Below are 16,026 nucleotides of genomic sequence, written 5' to 3'. Positions count from 1 at the left end.
TGTCCACTTCTGCTCACCTGTGTCTCTTCCAACCTGGCTGCAAAAGGGACCCCACCCAACCTCTCTGGTCCAGATACGCCCTCACTCTCCCTCATAATCACCTATTGATATGGAGAGGAGCTACTTCTTTCCACCCTTTGGAAACTTCTATTGATATGGATATGGAGATGCACTATGGCCAGGCCAGATAGTCTGGAAATATTGGCATTTTACCCACAGGTTTTATTGTCTCTCACTTGCCCATCATGAATATCTGCTACTAGAAAGAGAGGAGATATATTGAGGATCAGGTATACTCCATGTAACCATTAGAAAATTGGAGTTACTAAGAAAAATATTATCCCAAGCATGTTCTGGTGTTATTTTTATCCTAGGCAAAATTAATTCCTGAGTTGCTTAATAGTAAATAAAATGGATGCTGTTTCCCCCTCACACGCCTTTTGCTTTCTGTAATTTTAAAGCCTCAGTGCATAGTTCTAACACTGCTGCCTTTCCAATGAACCTCTAATAGACAACAATAAATAAGGCACCTTTTGTCAAGCCCAACATGTATTGATTATTCACTCTAGAAATAGCACTTTGTTCTTCTCTTTTTTGGGGGCAGGAACATAGCATAAAAATTTCAGCCTCCCAAATACTTGTCCTAGTTTGCTTTCTGTATAGCATAAAGCAAACAGATTTCTGGCACTCCTGAAATGTAATCACTGCCTGAGTGGTCAATAAGCTATGGGAGAAAGTCCTTCAGGAGACCGTCGTGTGGGATTCAGTTTTATTCTGTTTCCAGCTTACTCTTCATTGCCTTTTCCATTTAGCTGTTACAAAACAGCTGAGTAAATGATTTTCTTCTGCTTCACCAGGGAATCCAGAGGGCTTAGCTAAAGAATTTATTTTAAGTAAAGTCAGAGTTGAGTAGAACCATATTTATGGGATGAGAATGCCCCATAAATATCCCTTGAGAGGTATCAGAGCCCAGGAGTTCCTGGGCCATCATCTGTGCCAGCCCACTGAGCTGGGATGAGGCAGCGACATGGGTCTTGAGGCTGGAGGAGTGGCAGGGCCTAAGCCCCTCACACCAGCTGCTCTCAGAACAGAACCCCTTCTAAATATGCTTTACCCAATGGTCATTGCAAGGCTTCATTTGCTCCAGAGATGTGGCTACTAGAAATAATTAAATTGCCATTTTTGTGGAAAATGTTTACAGTCCATAGAACTGGAGAGTTCAGTGTCAGGGCTCCTGAGCGTTTACCTTGAGCAAGTTATTTGACCACCTGTTTGGATAATCTCCTGTAGCAAAACAGAACAGTATCAAAATATACCCATGATATTAGGAAGATAGTAGGTGTTCAAAAAAGTGATAGCTGTTACTATTACTGCTATAGTTATTCTAGGGACACATAATTTCTTATTGGCGCCTGAGGCTTCTTTTGTGTGTTAAACTGCTGAACTATGCTGGATGTACTCAAGCAATACCTTATTCTGGGTTCTCACCTATGCAAAGGCCAGAAGAATTCCATTTCACATAATAAGCTGTGGAGGGTCCCTGGGAATAGCTAGTCCAGGTGCCAGTCCAGGAGCCTGAAAACTCTGAGCATTACCTGGCAGTGTGTGGTGGGTGTTATATGTGCTTTACTGTAACTTCTGCTTATTTGTTCTCTTTGCCTCCCTCCCCTCCCCCACACCTTGGATGACAACTGTGCACAGAGTTTTTATTCTCTTCTTGCAGCCTTAGAGGGTTATAATGGAAGTAAGGTGATGTAGCATAGTAATCTTTGAATTGGGTGTCTGGAATGAAATTGTCAGTCTCATTGCTGCTCCAAATGACTGTGAGTTGGGCAAGACATTGAATTTGTCTGGGTTTCACTTCCTCCAAAAACCATGAGAGTAAGGTTGCCTTTCCAACATTCCCACATTCTAGGTGGTTACAGAGCCGTAGGATTTAATGATTTGAAAAACCGACTTTGTGTCAGAATGCAGTGAAACAGGTGCAGTTTAAGAGTCCCCTTTAGGCTTCAGAGTTTTAAAAAGTAGAATTTAAACCAGAAATATTGATAAACAATTTTTAAAAGGTGGTTTTCTATCTCTGTGGTGTTTGCATTAGTGATGAGTTGTTCAGATAAATTTGTAATCGGCTTTGCCTTCAAGCTACTTTTAATGGATGTTCTAGCTGCTGACAACTAATAATTTGTAATCATAAATGATAAGTGCATGAGGCACTTTGCTTTTCAGTAGAGGCATGTGTTCACAAAGAGGAAATGGACTTTGAATGTGCTGTTAGGTGTCACACAAAAGCACAATCATACAAGAGCCTGGGATGTTAGCAGCAATGCTGTTTGGAAGTATAAATATTCAGTCCAAATGCTCGGTAGTCTTGTGAGGTATCATGAACTATCTTTGAAAGGAAACCTTTATTCCTATGAAAATGAAGTTATATTTGGTAGCTCTTCACAGTTGCTGTTGAATTTTTCTAAAGAGAGTTATTGGAATCCTTTAACACACATATCCTTCAGGCTACCAACATGTGTTTTGAAAATAGTCTTAGTATTAAGGAAGGATATTTTTTTTGGTTCCTGAAAAATGTACAGTGAAATTTTTTAAATTAAATGTGTTAGGGTTTTAATTCATTCTCATCTGGAAATTTTTTTCTGTGTTTGTGTATTTTCTATGTTGTATTTCTATTGATATCTAATGTGTAATTAAAAAATGGATGTATCAAATGAACAGGTTTTCCCTGAGAGTTTAGAAAGTGTTGGGTAGCTTTGTGCATCCTCTGCGAGGTGAAATTATGAATTATTATGATAGATTTATAAATGTAGACTTGGAAACATACATCTTTTCTGACTTCTCTTGGTGCACCTTTTCCTTCAGCGGTTCTCGCAATTTCTGGTTTGCTGCCTTAGATTTAATGAGCTCTGGGAAACCAAAGCATCAAGATTGTTAATACAGTGTACAAAGTAAATGTGCCTAGACCTGAAGGAGGGACCAAACATCTTCCATGAGCAAAGTAGCATTACATTTAATGCACAGATTTTGTGAGAGAGATTTAATGTCTCATTCATTTTTATATCTTGAGTCTAAAACACTACTTGTCAAGTAGCAAGTAATGAATAATTGTTGTTTTAGTGAATGGATGCTCAGATGCCACTGTTTTTCTCATTCCTTGGGTTCTTTGATGTATTTTAGAAAGTGTGATTTCTTAGGTAATTGCCCACCTTGTAATGGCAGTATTAATTTAATTACTCCATGGTCGATGTGAAAGCTTTTTGAAGGGAAGTTCCTACATAAATTTCAAGCTGTTTCTTCTAGGTGAGGCATCTTACAAGTAAGCCAATGTTGCTTTATATCACATTTTATAATGCTGAGGTTTATGAGTGCTTTGGTATAGTAATTATTCACAAATAATTTAAGATACTTAAGCTCTGCATTGCCATTCATGTCATTCCTCAACTCAAGTTAAAAATAAAGCAATGCCAGGATAATAAAAGCTGTGGTTCAAAAAAAATGAATAAAACAAACATCTCTTGCTATTGCATGAATGATATTAAGTCAAGGTTGCTGCCTTAAACAGTGGTAAGTACTGGGCAAAAGCTATTGAAAGTGGGTTTACTCTTCTCTGGCCTCCAGAAATCCCTCGTTTCTTTATTGCATGCACCTTAGTGAATGCCTACAATTCAGGCACCCATAAAAACAGGCTGTCTTAAATGTGATGACTTACATTGGGTGATACATTCATCTTAAACTAATCCAGTTAAGAGTTAACTTAATTAGGAGAATAAAAGTTGCCAGCAGTTTTCTGCTACTAAAGGAATATTACATTATTTATACTTTCTGCAAAAATACAGGAAGGAAAAAGAAGAGGAATTTCAGTCTTAAATGTGAATGTGACCTGAGAGTTCATCAATGCTATCATTCACATCCAAAGAATTTACTTCTAAATCAAAATCTTAACATACTAACTAAAGCTGATGTGACTTAAAATAGTACTTTATTCCGAGTAACTGTGTTGATTTCACAGAAAGGGTAATAAGTTGCAGGTGGATGGTGTTTTTACATAATGTTGGTCCAGGTAAACAAGTACAGAATTATTATTCCTATTATACCATTGAATTGTTTTCTAAGAATGTAACACAGCATCACTTTTAGTTTAAAGCCACATTATAACTGTGACTAAAGCTTTCATCTTCTAATTGTTCAAAATTTTGTTTTAATTGTATTATTTGGGGCCTATTTTCAATTAAGAAATACAAAATGATGTTTAAAAACATGGGTTTCTCATATGTGTCTTTATATTATTTATCTCTGGTATTCTGAATATGTTTTATACATATGGCAAATGTAAAGGTGATTTTTTCTTCATTTAACTGTCCAAAATTTTAATATGTTCTTTTCTTTCTGAGCTTGGGCAAGAAATATGAGATTTCTCAAAGTGCAGTTCACATTTTGCTTCAATATGTGTGTTTTTTGAAGTGGCAAAATCTCTCAGTCTATGCGATTTTCACTGGTGTGAGTGTTTAAAGTTCATAGCCAAATACAATTGAATAAATCATGGAACATACCTCTATGTCTGAGAAATGCAAATTTTTGTAGGTCAATTGCTGAGAGGTCTTGTCTCCATCTCATAAGTCTTGTTTGCAATTTGTTTTTCATTTATTCCTGGTGTTCACAATTTACATTTGCCTGTTATCTCTACATGTTTTTCAGTTGTCCACAAAATTTGCTTTAACATGAGTAGCAACTATTTTCCTTTGACTATGCCTTCCTGAAGGTACTGACTAGTGTTTATAGACAGGCATCTGTCTTACTGTGAAAGATCTGCTCTCCTAAATTTCCAGGACTAGGAAGAGGAATCGTTGTTCATACACTAATTTGACTACTTATTCTACTCATATCTGAAGGATTATTAACTAACAAATATGAAAGATGATAGCTAAGCTAAGAGGCACATCTGCTTTGTGATTTTAGGATCACACATACCAATGTCATACTGGAAAAGACTCTTTCAAATGAAGAGTAAGAGCTAAGCTTGGAGTCATACATGTCAGGAGGACCATTTTAGTCTATACACTAACAGTGTAACCTTGAGCATGCCTTGTAACTTCTCTGAGCTTCATTTTCTCTACTGATAAAATGAGCATATTAGCCCTACCTCATATGACTTTTGTAAAGAATAGGAAGGAAAGAAGGAAGAAAGGCACCTGGAAAATCACCAATGGTGTAATATAAATTGACTCTCTGTTTAAAAAGAAAATGCCTTGATTTGTCTTGATTTGTGGTGTGGTGTAAATATTCTTATGATGGCCAGTTTCAGACTATGGATGATTTAACAACCACCTTGTAAAAGTCCTGAATATTTAACAGTCCCCTGATACAGCCAAGTTGGCCCTCAATAAGTGATAGGAATTATTCTTAATAGTTATATTTTATCAACTATTGATCTAGGAGATTTTTTGCTGTTTGATAAAACACTGTATAGTTCGAGGATGTAAAAGCTAAGAGAAGAATAATAATTTGTAAGGTATAAATATTAATGATTTCAAGTAACAAAAAAGATCTACCTTAACAATTTTGCAAGCAGGTGAAAAACTTAGAGGAAAAATAATTTTAATGGTAAGAAAGTGTGTTAGTAAGTACTTTAAAAGTAAGAATAAGTATCACTTTGTAAGATGTCCTAGATGAATTAAATTTAATATTAACTTTTCAAAGATTGCTTAGAAATGGCTTAACTTTTCTGGTCTGTCTTTCCTTAGTCTACACCAAAAAAATCCTAAGTGGAAAATTGTGTGTATTTGATATCTAAACACATAGAGATAAACTGACAGCTATTATTTCAAGACCCAGTGCTTCATAAAAAAGCTTCCTTTAATTTTATCCAATAACTTTATATCATTCAAGATTGATTTTAAATCTTAGAAGTCACCATATATATAAAATATTCCTTTGCTGAGTAACTAGAATGATTATTTATATATTTATGGTAATAATAAAATTTTGCATGTATAGTCTGACGTGATGGGCAAGGGATGGCATGCCTACAGGGAAGCTGCTCCAGAATATCCGGACACGGAACACCTGAAAATAACTTTTATGTGACAATGAACATGTCAAATTAAGAAATGCAAAATGGTGGGTGATCTGGGAAGAAATCACCAGAATTGAGGGTAGTTGATTAAATGTGCTGAGAGCACCGCTTTCCATGCGCATTTACTACCCCAGGAGCAGTCAGTGCTGGGACCAGGTGCCTGGGGAGGCATGTGGGCAACCCTGAGGCACTTAGGTGAGTAAGGGCTGACTTACTCCGGTGTAACCCCCCTATCCATTTCAGCAAGAGGAGGCTCTAGCATGGGGGCTATGAAAGGAGATTAGGGTATTTTCAGTGTGCATCTCTGTCATGAATACACTGTGGCCTAACAGGATATTGCCTGGAGGACCAGGTTTACATGTCAGGACTGGGAGGAAGAACTGGGATGACTGTGCACATTAGAACTGCAAAACTGTTGTCCAGCTAAAGTGAGAGACCCTCATTGTAGTCCATGGCCCCAAATGCAAATACCTGTTTCTCTGGGAATGCATATGCCTCTTCTGAAATCCATGTGACTGTGTACCATTTACTGTTCCTAGAAATATAATGGATGTGCATGAAAATATACTCCATGAAGTAGTTAAATGCATTTTGGATGTTTGATCAGGGAAAGAGAGGAAGGCTGTACCTTCTTTATCTTGCCTGGGTAAATTGAAATGTTTCTTAGGATGTGAATTGCCTTTATGATTATCATAATCCTAGTATAGAGACAAAGGTTATGTGGTTAAGCTGATTAACTTTTTTTGGGTTCATATTACATACTTAAGTAAAATGAAAAGGAGGAACCTTTTTTTTTCCATTGACACAGAATGTGATTACTTGCTGTCCTTGTATGAAAAGATAAATGATTGGCTTCCTATATAAGACTGGCTGGTATGCCTACAGATTAGAAGCAAAAAAAGTGAGAATCTTCAGTGGACAGTTCTTTTATCTGCCTGTTTTTTGGACTCCTTCCCATAAAAACAAATTCATTAATTAAAATATTTGGCATATGGCAAGCTAATTTTGGATGTTTTGCCATCAAAGATTAGGTCAAAATCTCCAAGATCAAAACGTATCTATTTCATGGATTGTAGGACAGAGTTTCCATAGGAAATTCAGTGCTATGGCTTCTTTTATTGCCTTACTTTTTTCCCCCAAATTAGATTTTTTAATTTTTCCTGCAGTTGACTCTGTAAGCAAAAACCAAAACTGATGATTACTCTTTAGAAAGTAAACGTATACTTAGGATACTGTGGCAGGTTATTGTTTAAAATATATATTTCCTCTTCTGAGCTATTTAGGTTATGAAATGAAGGATTGGAAACATGGAAAATCCTACTTTATTAAAATTCTAGATTTAGGGCTTTTCTTTTAGGTGAGACACTGCTTAACTAGAAAGTATTACTATTGAGTTAGATATATAGGCTTTCAGGCATAATGATTGTAATGATACCAATCATTTATTAAATGTGTATTGTCTACCTGGCACCATATTACACCATTGATCCTCAGAGCAGCTCTGCACGTCAGTACTTTTATTATTTTCTCCCTTATGTAGTTAAGGCTTAGAAAGTTGAAGGAATTTGTCCAAGTTTACATTGCTGGTAAGAGATGGAATGGGAATTTCATCAAAGGCAAACTGATGTAGTGTCCAAAATATTAACCACTAAGTGTATCATCCACCCAAATTCATAATTTCACACGGTTGTGTTTGGAAGTGTGCAGATTGACCCATTTTGGTGTGGATGGTGTCATAGGATCTCTGAGTAATCGACACCCTTGTTTTTCTGCCTGTAGGCCCCTGGGGAAGGTGTACAGGAGACTGTGGGCCGGGAGGAGTCCAGAGCCGCGCGTTGTGGTGTTTCCACTTTGAAGGGTGGACCAGTCCCCTGTTGAACTGTGATGAGAACAGCAGACCTCCGAAGGAAAGAAGCTGCTTCCGGGTCTGTGACTGGCACAGGGACCTCTTCCAGTGGGAGGTTTCTGACTGGCACCACTGTGTGCTTTTTCCTTCCACCCTTGACCAGGCCAGAACTGGGACTGCAGAGTGTGTGACCGCTCAGCATGGACTACAGCACCGGACTGTGCAGTGCGCTCAGAAGTTGAACAGAACAACGGTTGGAAATGAAATATGTGAACACTTCGCCCCACAGCCCCCCACAGAGCAAGCCTGCCTCATCCCTTGCCCCCGGGATTGTGTGGTGTCTGAGTTCTCACAGTGGTCCAAGTGCAGCAAAGGGTGTGGGAAGCAACTGCAGCACAGAACTCGAGTGGCCATTGCCCCCCCGCTCTACGGTGGTTCTCAGTGTCCCAATCTGACAGAGTCCAGAGCCTGTGATGCTCCCATGTCCTGTCCTCTGGGGGACGAGGAATATACTTTTAGCCTTAAAGTTGGACCATGGAGTAAATGTCGACTGCCTCACCTTAAGGAGGTTAACCTAAGCGGAAGAACTGTTCTGGATTTTAACCCGGATTCAAAGGAGCGAGTCACCTTTAGACATCAGAGTTACAAGCCACATCACCACCCCAAGTCCTGGGACCTAGAGATAGGTTATCAAACCCGGCAGGTTTGGTGTATGAGAAGTGATGGAAAAAATGCTATGTTAAGGTAGGAGGCCTTCAGTATTTATATCTTTAACTCATCTGCATTTTTAACAAAATAATCTTACAGGGTTTCTTTATGTAACAGAGAAAATTGTGATCAGGTTTGGGATTTGGGTTTTTAGAAGTTTTACTGGAGTAGTTTTCAATTTCAGTTATAACAATTTCAGAGTGTAGACTAGGCAATGCTATGAATTTTTGCATAATTTGTAGTGCAACTATATGGGATAAGTCATATATTTCCACATTTTATGACAATAACTTGTTAAATTGTTTTTGCTACAGTAAAGCTATAAGCCTTTATAATGATAAAAATTCAAGCTCATTCTCAGATTCAGGATGCAATATTGTAGAACTTTTGTTTTTCTTAATGTTTAGGCTTTTCAAACTTGTTTTTGTTTGTTTACTTTTGTAAGTAAAAGAAGATTCTTTTACATCTCAGTTGTGGATATTAGTAGTAGTAATAATACCAGTAGGTTAGTTCAAGAATGCTTTCTTTAGCATTGATTTGATAAAAGTATTAACTTGTGCAGCCATTTGGAGGGAATGCACTAATATTTTTAAAAGCAGTAGTTTAGGCTTCAAAATTATTTGTAATTGTTTTACTTTAAATTGTAGTATAAAACATAATGATATAAGCTTATGGAAATATGTTGAAAGTACTATTTGTTTAATTTTTCCCTGGAAGGTCTTAAATGGAAACATTGGTACATTACCAAGTTTCTTCCAAATTAAGATGCTTTTCAATAGTACTTAAATTACCAAACAATGAACCCTCATCTCTAGAATTAATCATTACCATCAGCTACTGTTTTCTCAGGGTCCACAGCTGGCTAAGAAAGGCTCCAAGGACTACCTCTGCTATTCAAGAACAAAGTAATGTGATGATTTTTTTCATTCGGCTTCACAAATGAGCATATTTTCTTTGAACCTTCATTCTGATTTGTACCATATACACTTGGCAAGTCCATGAAGAGTGATTTTCTGCCTTTCATTGCCTGCCTCTGTGAAGCCCAAAAGATTAAGCAGATGATCTGGGTGATTATTGTTTGAATGTGTTTGTGGGATTCTATAAAAACATTATTTTTTTCATATTCTATAGAATGTTTTCATTTTTAGTTTGCTTGTTTTTACCATGTTCAATTTTTTTTAAATTAATGGACTTAATTTTTTAAAGCAATCTTAGGTTTACAGAAAAACAGCAGAAAATCCACAGTTCCCCTACACCTCATTACTCCCCCTCCACACGTGCACAGTTTCACCCATGAAACTTGCATTAGTATAGTATGCTGCAATATCATTAATAAAGTCCATTGTTTATGTTGGAGTTCACTCCTTGTGGTGTATGCTCTGCATGTTTGAACTAATATGTGATAGCATGTATCCACCATTACTGTATACATCATACAGAATAGTTTCACTGCCCTGAAAATCTCCTGTGCTTTACCTTTTGGCCCTGTCCTTCCTCTCCCCAAGTCCCTGGAAAACCATGATCTTTCCACTGCTTCCATAGTTTTGCCTTTTCCATAATATAATACAGTTGGAATAACACAGTATATAGCCCTTCCTGATTGGCTTCTTGTGCTCAGCAATATGCCTTTAAGGTTCCTTCAGGTCTCCTCATGGATGGATAGCTCAGTTCTTTTTGTCACTGAATAGTATTTGTTGCTTTGTAAGTGCTCCCCTGCATGTACAAGGCAGGGAAAGACTGAAGGAAGGGGCAGATCACTCAAGATTGGTAGGTAGCAGTTTTAAGAAGGGCACTTACTTATGTGTCTTGTCTTGGGTAGCTGCCAGGCGCATAGATCTCTGCACTTACCCAACAAATCTTAGATGTTTATATGGAGGCTTTAACTGATATTTGTATTTTGTGTCCTCCCTCTTTTACTATTATTATTATTATTATTATTTATATTTTTAAGTTAACCTGGATAGAGGTTTATCAATTTTACTGATCTTTTCAAAGACCCAGCTTTTGGTTTCATTTACTTTCTCTCTTGATTTTCTGTTTCCAATTTTATTGATTTCATTTTTATTTTTATTACTTTTATTCTTCTTATTTTGGATTTAATTTACTCTTTCTAATTTCCTCAGGTGGAAATTTAGGTTACTGATATTAGATATTTTTCTTTTCTAATATGTGGATTCATTGCCATGTATTTTCCTCTAAGCACTACTTTCAATGCATCCCACAAATTTTTAATAAGTTATAGTTTCATTTTCATTTAGTTCAAGATATTGCTTAATTTCTCTTGTGATTTCTTCTTTGACGCATGTGTTATTTAAAGTGTGTTGTGTAATTTCCAAGTATTTAGGGGTTCTCCAGCCATCTTTCTGTTATTGATCTGCAGTTTAATTGCACTGTGTCCTGGGAGAATACTTTGTATGATTTCTATTCTTTCATATTTGTTAACGTGTGTTTTATTATGGCCCAGAAAAGTGGTCTGTCTTGGTGAATGTTCTGTGTAAGCTTGAGAAGAATATGTATTCTGCTATTGTTGAAGGAAGTATTCTGCAACTTTCAATTATATCCAGTTGATTGATGGTGATGTTAAGTTCAACTATGTCCTCACTGATTTTCTGCCTGCTTGACCTGTCCATTACTGGTAGAGGGGTATTGAAGTCTCCAACTGTAATAGTAGATTCACCTATTCTTCTTTGCTCTTCCATCAGTTTTTGCTTTACATACTTTGATACTCTCCTGTTAGGCATATACATGAAGGGTTGCTGTGTCTTCTTGGAGAATTGACCCCTTTATTGGGTCAGTAATGCCTCTCTTTATCCCTAATAACTTTCCTTTCTTTGAAATCTGCTTTGTCTGGAATTAATATAACTGCTCTAGTAATCTTTTGATTACTGTTCCCATGGTATATCATCTTCTATCCCTTGACTTTTTAATCTATGTGCATCTTTATGTTTAAAGTGATTTTCCAGTAGAGAACATAAAGTTGAATCTTGTTTATTTAATGTCTTAGTCCTGTAATTGGTGTATTTATATTATGGACATGTAAAATGAGTATTAATGTAATTGGATTAACATCTACCACATTTATTATTATTTTCCCTTTATTGTCTTTGTTCTTTGTTCGTCTTTTTTACTTCCTCTGTTTTTCCATCTATCTGATTTTAATAGAATATTTTATGTTATACCATTTTGTCTCCTCTCTTATCATATCAATTATACATTTTTTCCCCTTCTTTTCCATGGTTGTCCTGGAGTTTGCAATGTAAATTTACAGCTAATGCAAGTCCACTTTCAAATAACATTATACCATTTCACACACAGTGCAGGTACCTTAAGCAGGTGTCCTAGTCCCCTTTTCCCACCCCTTATAATATTGCTGTCATTAACTTACCTGTATATAATCACAATACTGTTATTATAATTTGAACAAATTGCTCTATCTTAGATCCATAATAAGAATAAGAAAATATGTTATTTTACCTTCAATGATTCATTCTCCAACAGTCCTTCTCTATATAGATCCAAGTTCTGACCTCTATCATTCTCTTCTACTTGAAGAACTTGTAACACATCTTGCAAGGCAGGTTTACCAGTGACAAATTCCCTCCATTTCTGTTTGAGAAAGTCTTTACTTCTCCACTTTTGAGAGATAATATCATTGGATATAGAATTTTTGTGGGTGGGTGTTTTCATTAAACACTTCACTCTCTCTTTCATTGAAGTTTCTGAAAAGAAATCTGATGTAATTCTTATCCTTGCTTCTCTGTAGGCAGGTGTTTCTCCCAGCCTCCCCCTCCCAAGTTTCTTTTAAGGATTTCTCTTTGTTTTTCACTTCTCCAGTTAGAATATGGTATGCCCAGATGTAGATTTTTAATTTTTTTTTTGTATTTGTCTTGTGCTTGGTGTTCTTGAGCTTCCCAGAACTTTGGTTGTTGTTTGTTATTAATTTTGGAAAAACATCACCCATAATACTTCCAACATTTCTTGTGTCCATTTTGCTTTGCTTTTCCTTCTAGCATTCCCATTACATGGAGTAGCAATTAACTTGTAGTTCTTGGATATTGTTTTATGTCTTTCTCTCTCTCTCTCTCTCTCTCTTTTTTTAACATTTCAGTTTTGGAAGTTTCTACTGACATTTTTTTCCAGCTCAGCACTTCTTGACTTGACTCCATCTAGGCCATAAATGAGCCCATCAAAGGGCATTGTTCATTTCTGCTACAGTGTTTCAGATTTCTATCATTTGTTTGGATTCTTTCATAGAATTTCCATCTTTCTACTCATAATACCCATCTGTGGTTGCATATTATCTATTTTTCACATTAAAGCCCTTAGCATATCAATCATAGTTATTGTAAATCACCAGTGTGATAAAGCCAAAATTTCTGCATTATCTTGAGTCTGCATCTGATATTTGCTCTGTCTTTTCAAATTGTGTGTTTTGTCTTTTACTATGCATTTCATTCTTTTCTTGAGAGCTGGGTGTGGTGTACTGGGTAAAAGGAACTTAGAAAAATAAGCTTTCAGTATGAGGTTTTGTGTTCACCTGGCTAGGAGTTAGGCTATGTTTGCTGTAGCGGTAGGTGTTGAAGGCTAAAATTTTCCTCTGGCGTCCTTGTTTTGTTTTTGCTTTTCCTTCCTTTCTTGTCGTCTTTGGGCTTCCTTAGAGAATTCTTCTAATTAAGGTCCAGGACATGAAATTCTGTCTATTGTAATCCTGTTTTTATGCAGGAGGCTTACTGATGATATCCTGGATGTGGGGGATACGTGTTTTATTGTTTCATGATTAGGTCTCAGTCTCTTGTGGAACCTGTGCCCCTGGGATATGGCCTTTGCACAAGCTGCTTCTGCCTCACAGGTCCATCCTCCCACACAGATAATAGAGGGAGGCTAGAGCGGTCTGGAGTTGGATTTTGCTTCCCCCAGATCAAGTTCTAGTAAAATCCCAGTTGGTTAGGCTTTGGTTAGAAAGTAGTTTCCTTTGAGGGCAGGCCTTTTTAAGAAGACTTCTCTGGGTATGTTTCAAAATGGCTACATTTTCCTTTTTCCTCACCCCTAGTGCTGGAAGCATGAGGAGTTTTCTTCACTGTGAGAATATTCTGAGAGTGAAAATCATGAAAATATGGGATGTCTACTAGGAGTGGGCCACCTTGGAGATTTAAACTAAAAAGCTTGTCTACACTGAGCCTCCAGCAATTTGTCAATCACAGTTCAACTTTTCCTACTCTGGTACAGGCTCCTGTGGCCATTTCTGCTCCTGGGTTATTCCTATGTGTTTTGATTCTCTGCATCCACCTGCTTTGTTTCTCCCAACTTTTGGTACAGCCACCTGCCCTGTGACCACAATTCTCAGGTGGATCTAAGAACAGTTGTTGATTTTCAGTTCGTTCAGCCTTTCACTCATGAGGGCAGCAGTGTTTCCAAGTTGCTTAGATGCTGCAAAGGAAGCCAGAAATCACCACATTCTTTTCTGAGTTCTAGGCAGCATATAGAACCAAAGCAAAGTACCTTTTTTTTAAAACATTAAGCCATGAAATCTATACTAGTCATTTGATTTAGTCATCAAAGTCTTATAAAATGACTCATAGGCTATAATGAAATTATTAGGGTACTAGGAACATATGGTGTTGAGGGGTGACATTTCCATTTCACTACCTTGCTCTGTGATAAAGTGAAACTTTACCCTTGACAGTTTTGGGGTCCCATTTTAATGATGTTGTCTCACTTCTTTGCAATATGATAAATTATGTGGGCATAATCCACCAGGATATTTGCTAAAAATGTTCAAATCCATCTCTGAAAAGTACCCATTTTTGTGGATCTGATGCTTTCAAGGAAACTATTATTTTTGTGTCTTGACTTCTAGAATGAATTTTAGGTTTCCCTTAATCATTAAAAAATGTCCTAAATAGTGTATTCCTTTTACTCTGTACTTATCTACCATAAGGTACATTTGCTTTTGGTGTTCTCTGTGAGATTATAACTGAGTTGTTTCCTCTGCTTTGATTATCGCAGTGGTGGGTTGTCATATCATTTAGAACAGGAAGATCCTGCCTTGACTTCCATAATGCAAGATCCTGCTCATGCCTTGCTGGAAAATGACTCTCTCAATCTGGGACACCACAGAGCTTAATTCATGCCCACCATTAGTTCTCCCATTGATTACTGTAACTTTTGATAATCGCTTCAAGCAATTTTCCCTTCAGAGCTATATTTGCAATGTGGCAGGCAATTGTATTACCGGTGATGCCACTCTGCTCCCTCATCATTGATTTGCCTATTGGGCTTAAAGATCTTTTGTTTTAAATTGTCTCATTGAATATCCTATTTTCTCTCTTTTATCTTGACGGGAGTTTCTCTGAGGTTCTATTATTAATTTTAAAATAGCTGTCCTGCAGCCTGTTGATCATTCTTACTCAGATGTCAGTGGTGGTACTGAAATTTTACAATACCTAAACTGAGTGAAGTGAAGTGGTCTTCTATATTCAGTTCTTCCTTTTGTTTCAAGTGGAAGTATATCTGAATTAAAGTATCTGAGCCGTAGACTAGGCAGTCTGTTTATATAAGTAGGAAGTGATTCATATTCATTGCTTAGATGAATCAAATTCAGATGAATGGATTTTACTTTTATTTTAATGTAGAGCAATATTTGGCATGGACCGTCTTTTAAGATATGTGATAATTTGGTACATGACAAACATACCTTAAATTCTCAGATCTCTATAGATAAATGAATACTCTGATTTCCCCTGAAAGGAACTTCAGAAGGATAATAAATTTTAAGACTATAAAAGAAACATATCAGTAAAGCTTAGATCTTATTGTCACTTTGTTTTTCTTTGTTTTTTATCTCTACTACCAATGTAGGTATGGAAAGAAATTTTCTATTCCTATCTCTCTGCAAACACAAACAAATGTAAACCACAAACAAGAAAAAGTTGTTTTCATAATTTATTTGACAGTGGTAGAGAATATTTTGTTGCCTTTTTTTGTGTTGTGGGAATGGGAATGGAGGACTTCTTCTTTTCTTCTTTTATTTTTTTATCCAGTTTGCTTCAGCTTTAGGTTTTATTTCCCCCTTCTCATACTTACTGATTTAGCTTTTTAAAATGCATAGAACATTAACATGTTTCTAAAAGTCAAAAGTATGCATAAAGTTGAATTCAGAGAAGTGTTACTTCTGGCTGTAGACTTTCATCCTATGTTTCATATCCCTTGTAGATAATTTCTATTTTATCCTCCTATGTTTCTTCATATATTTTCATTTATGCTTTTTCCTTACACAAACAATAGCATACTGTATAATCTCTTTTGCATTGCTTTTCACTTAATATTATTTTCTGTGAATTGCTTCATATTAGTTATCTAAGATCTTCCTCATGCTTTTTTTTACAGTTGTATAGTA

At 36.5% G+C, this 16,026-nt stretch overlaps 1 protein-coding gene across 1 annotated transcript in view; it reads left to right on the top strand.

The window, feature by feature from the left end:
* THSD7B (thrombospondin type 1 domain containing 7B) overlaps positions 1-16,026 on the top strand; it is a 918,476-nt gene that overhangs the window by 300,629 nt on the left and 601,821 nt on the right. Inside the window, exon 3 of the mRNA XM_036886655.2 lies at positions 7,856-8,666. Within this exon, the coding sequence (XP_036742550.2) occupies positions 7,856-8,666 (811 nt within the window). The remainder of the gene's footprint in view (positions 1-7,855; positions 8,667-16,026) is intronic.

Source organism: Manis pentadactyla, chromosome 8 (assembly GCF_030020395.1).
Source record: "Manis pentadactyla isolate mManPen7 chromosome 8, mManPen7.hap1, whole genome shotgun sequence".
Lineage (NCBI taxonomy): Eukaryota > Metazoa > Chordata > Mammalia > Pholidota > Manidae > Manis > Manis pentadactyla.
This window is presented reverse-complemented; position numbering and strand designations above follow the sequence as displayed.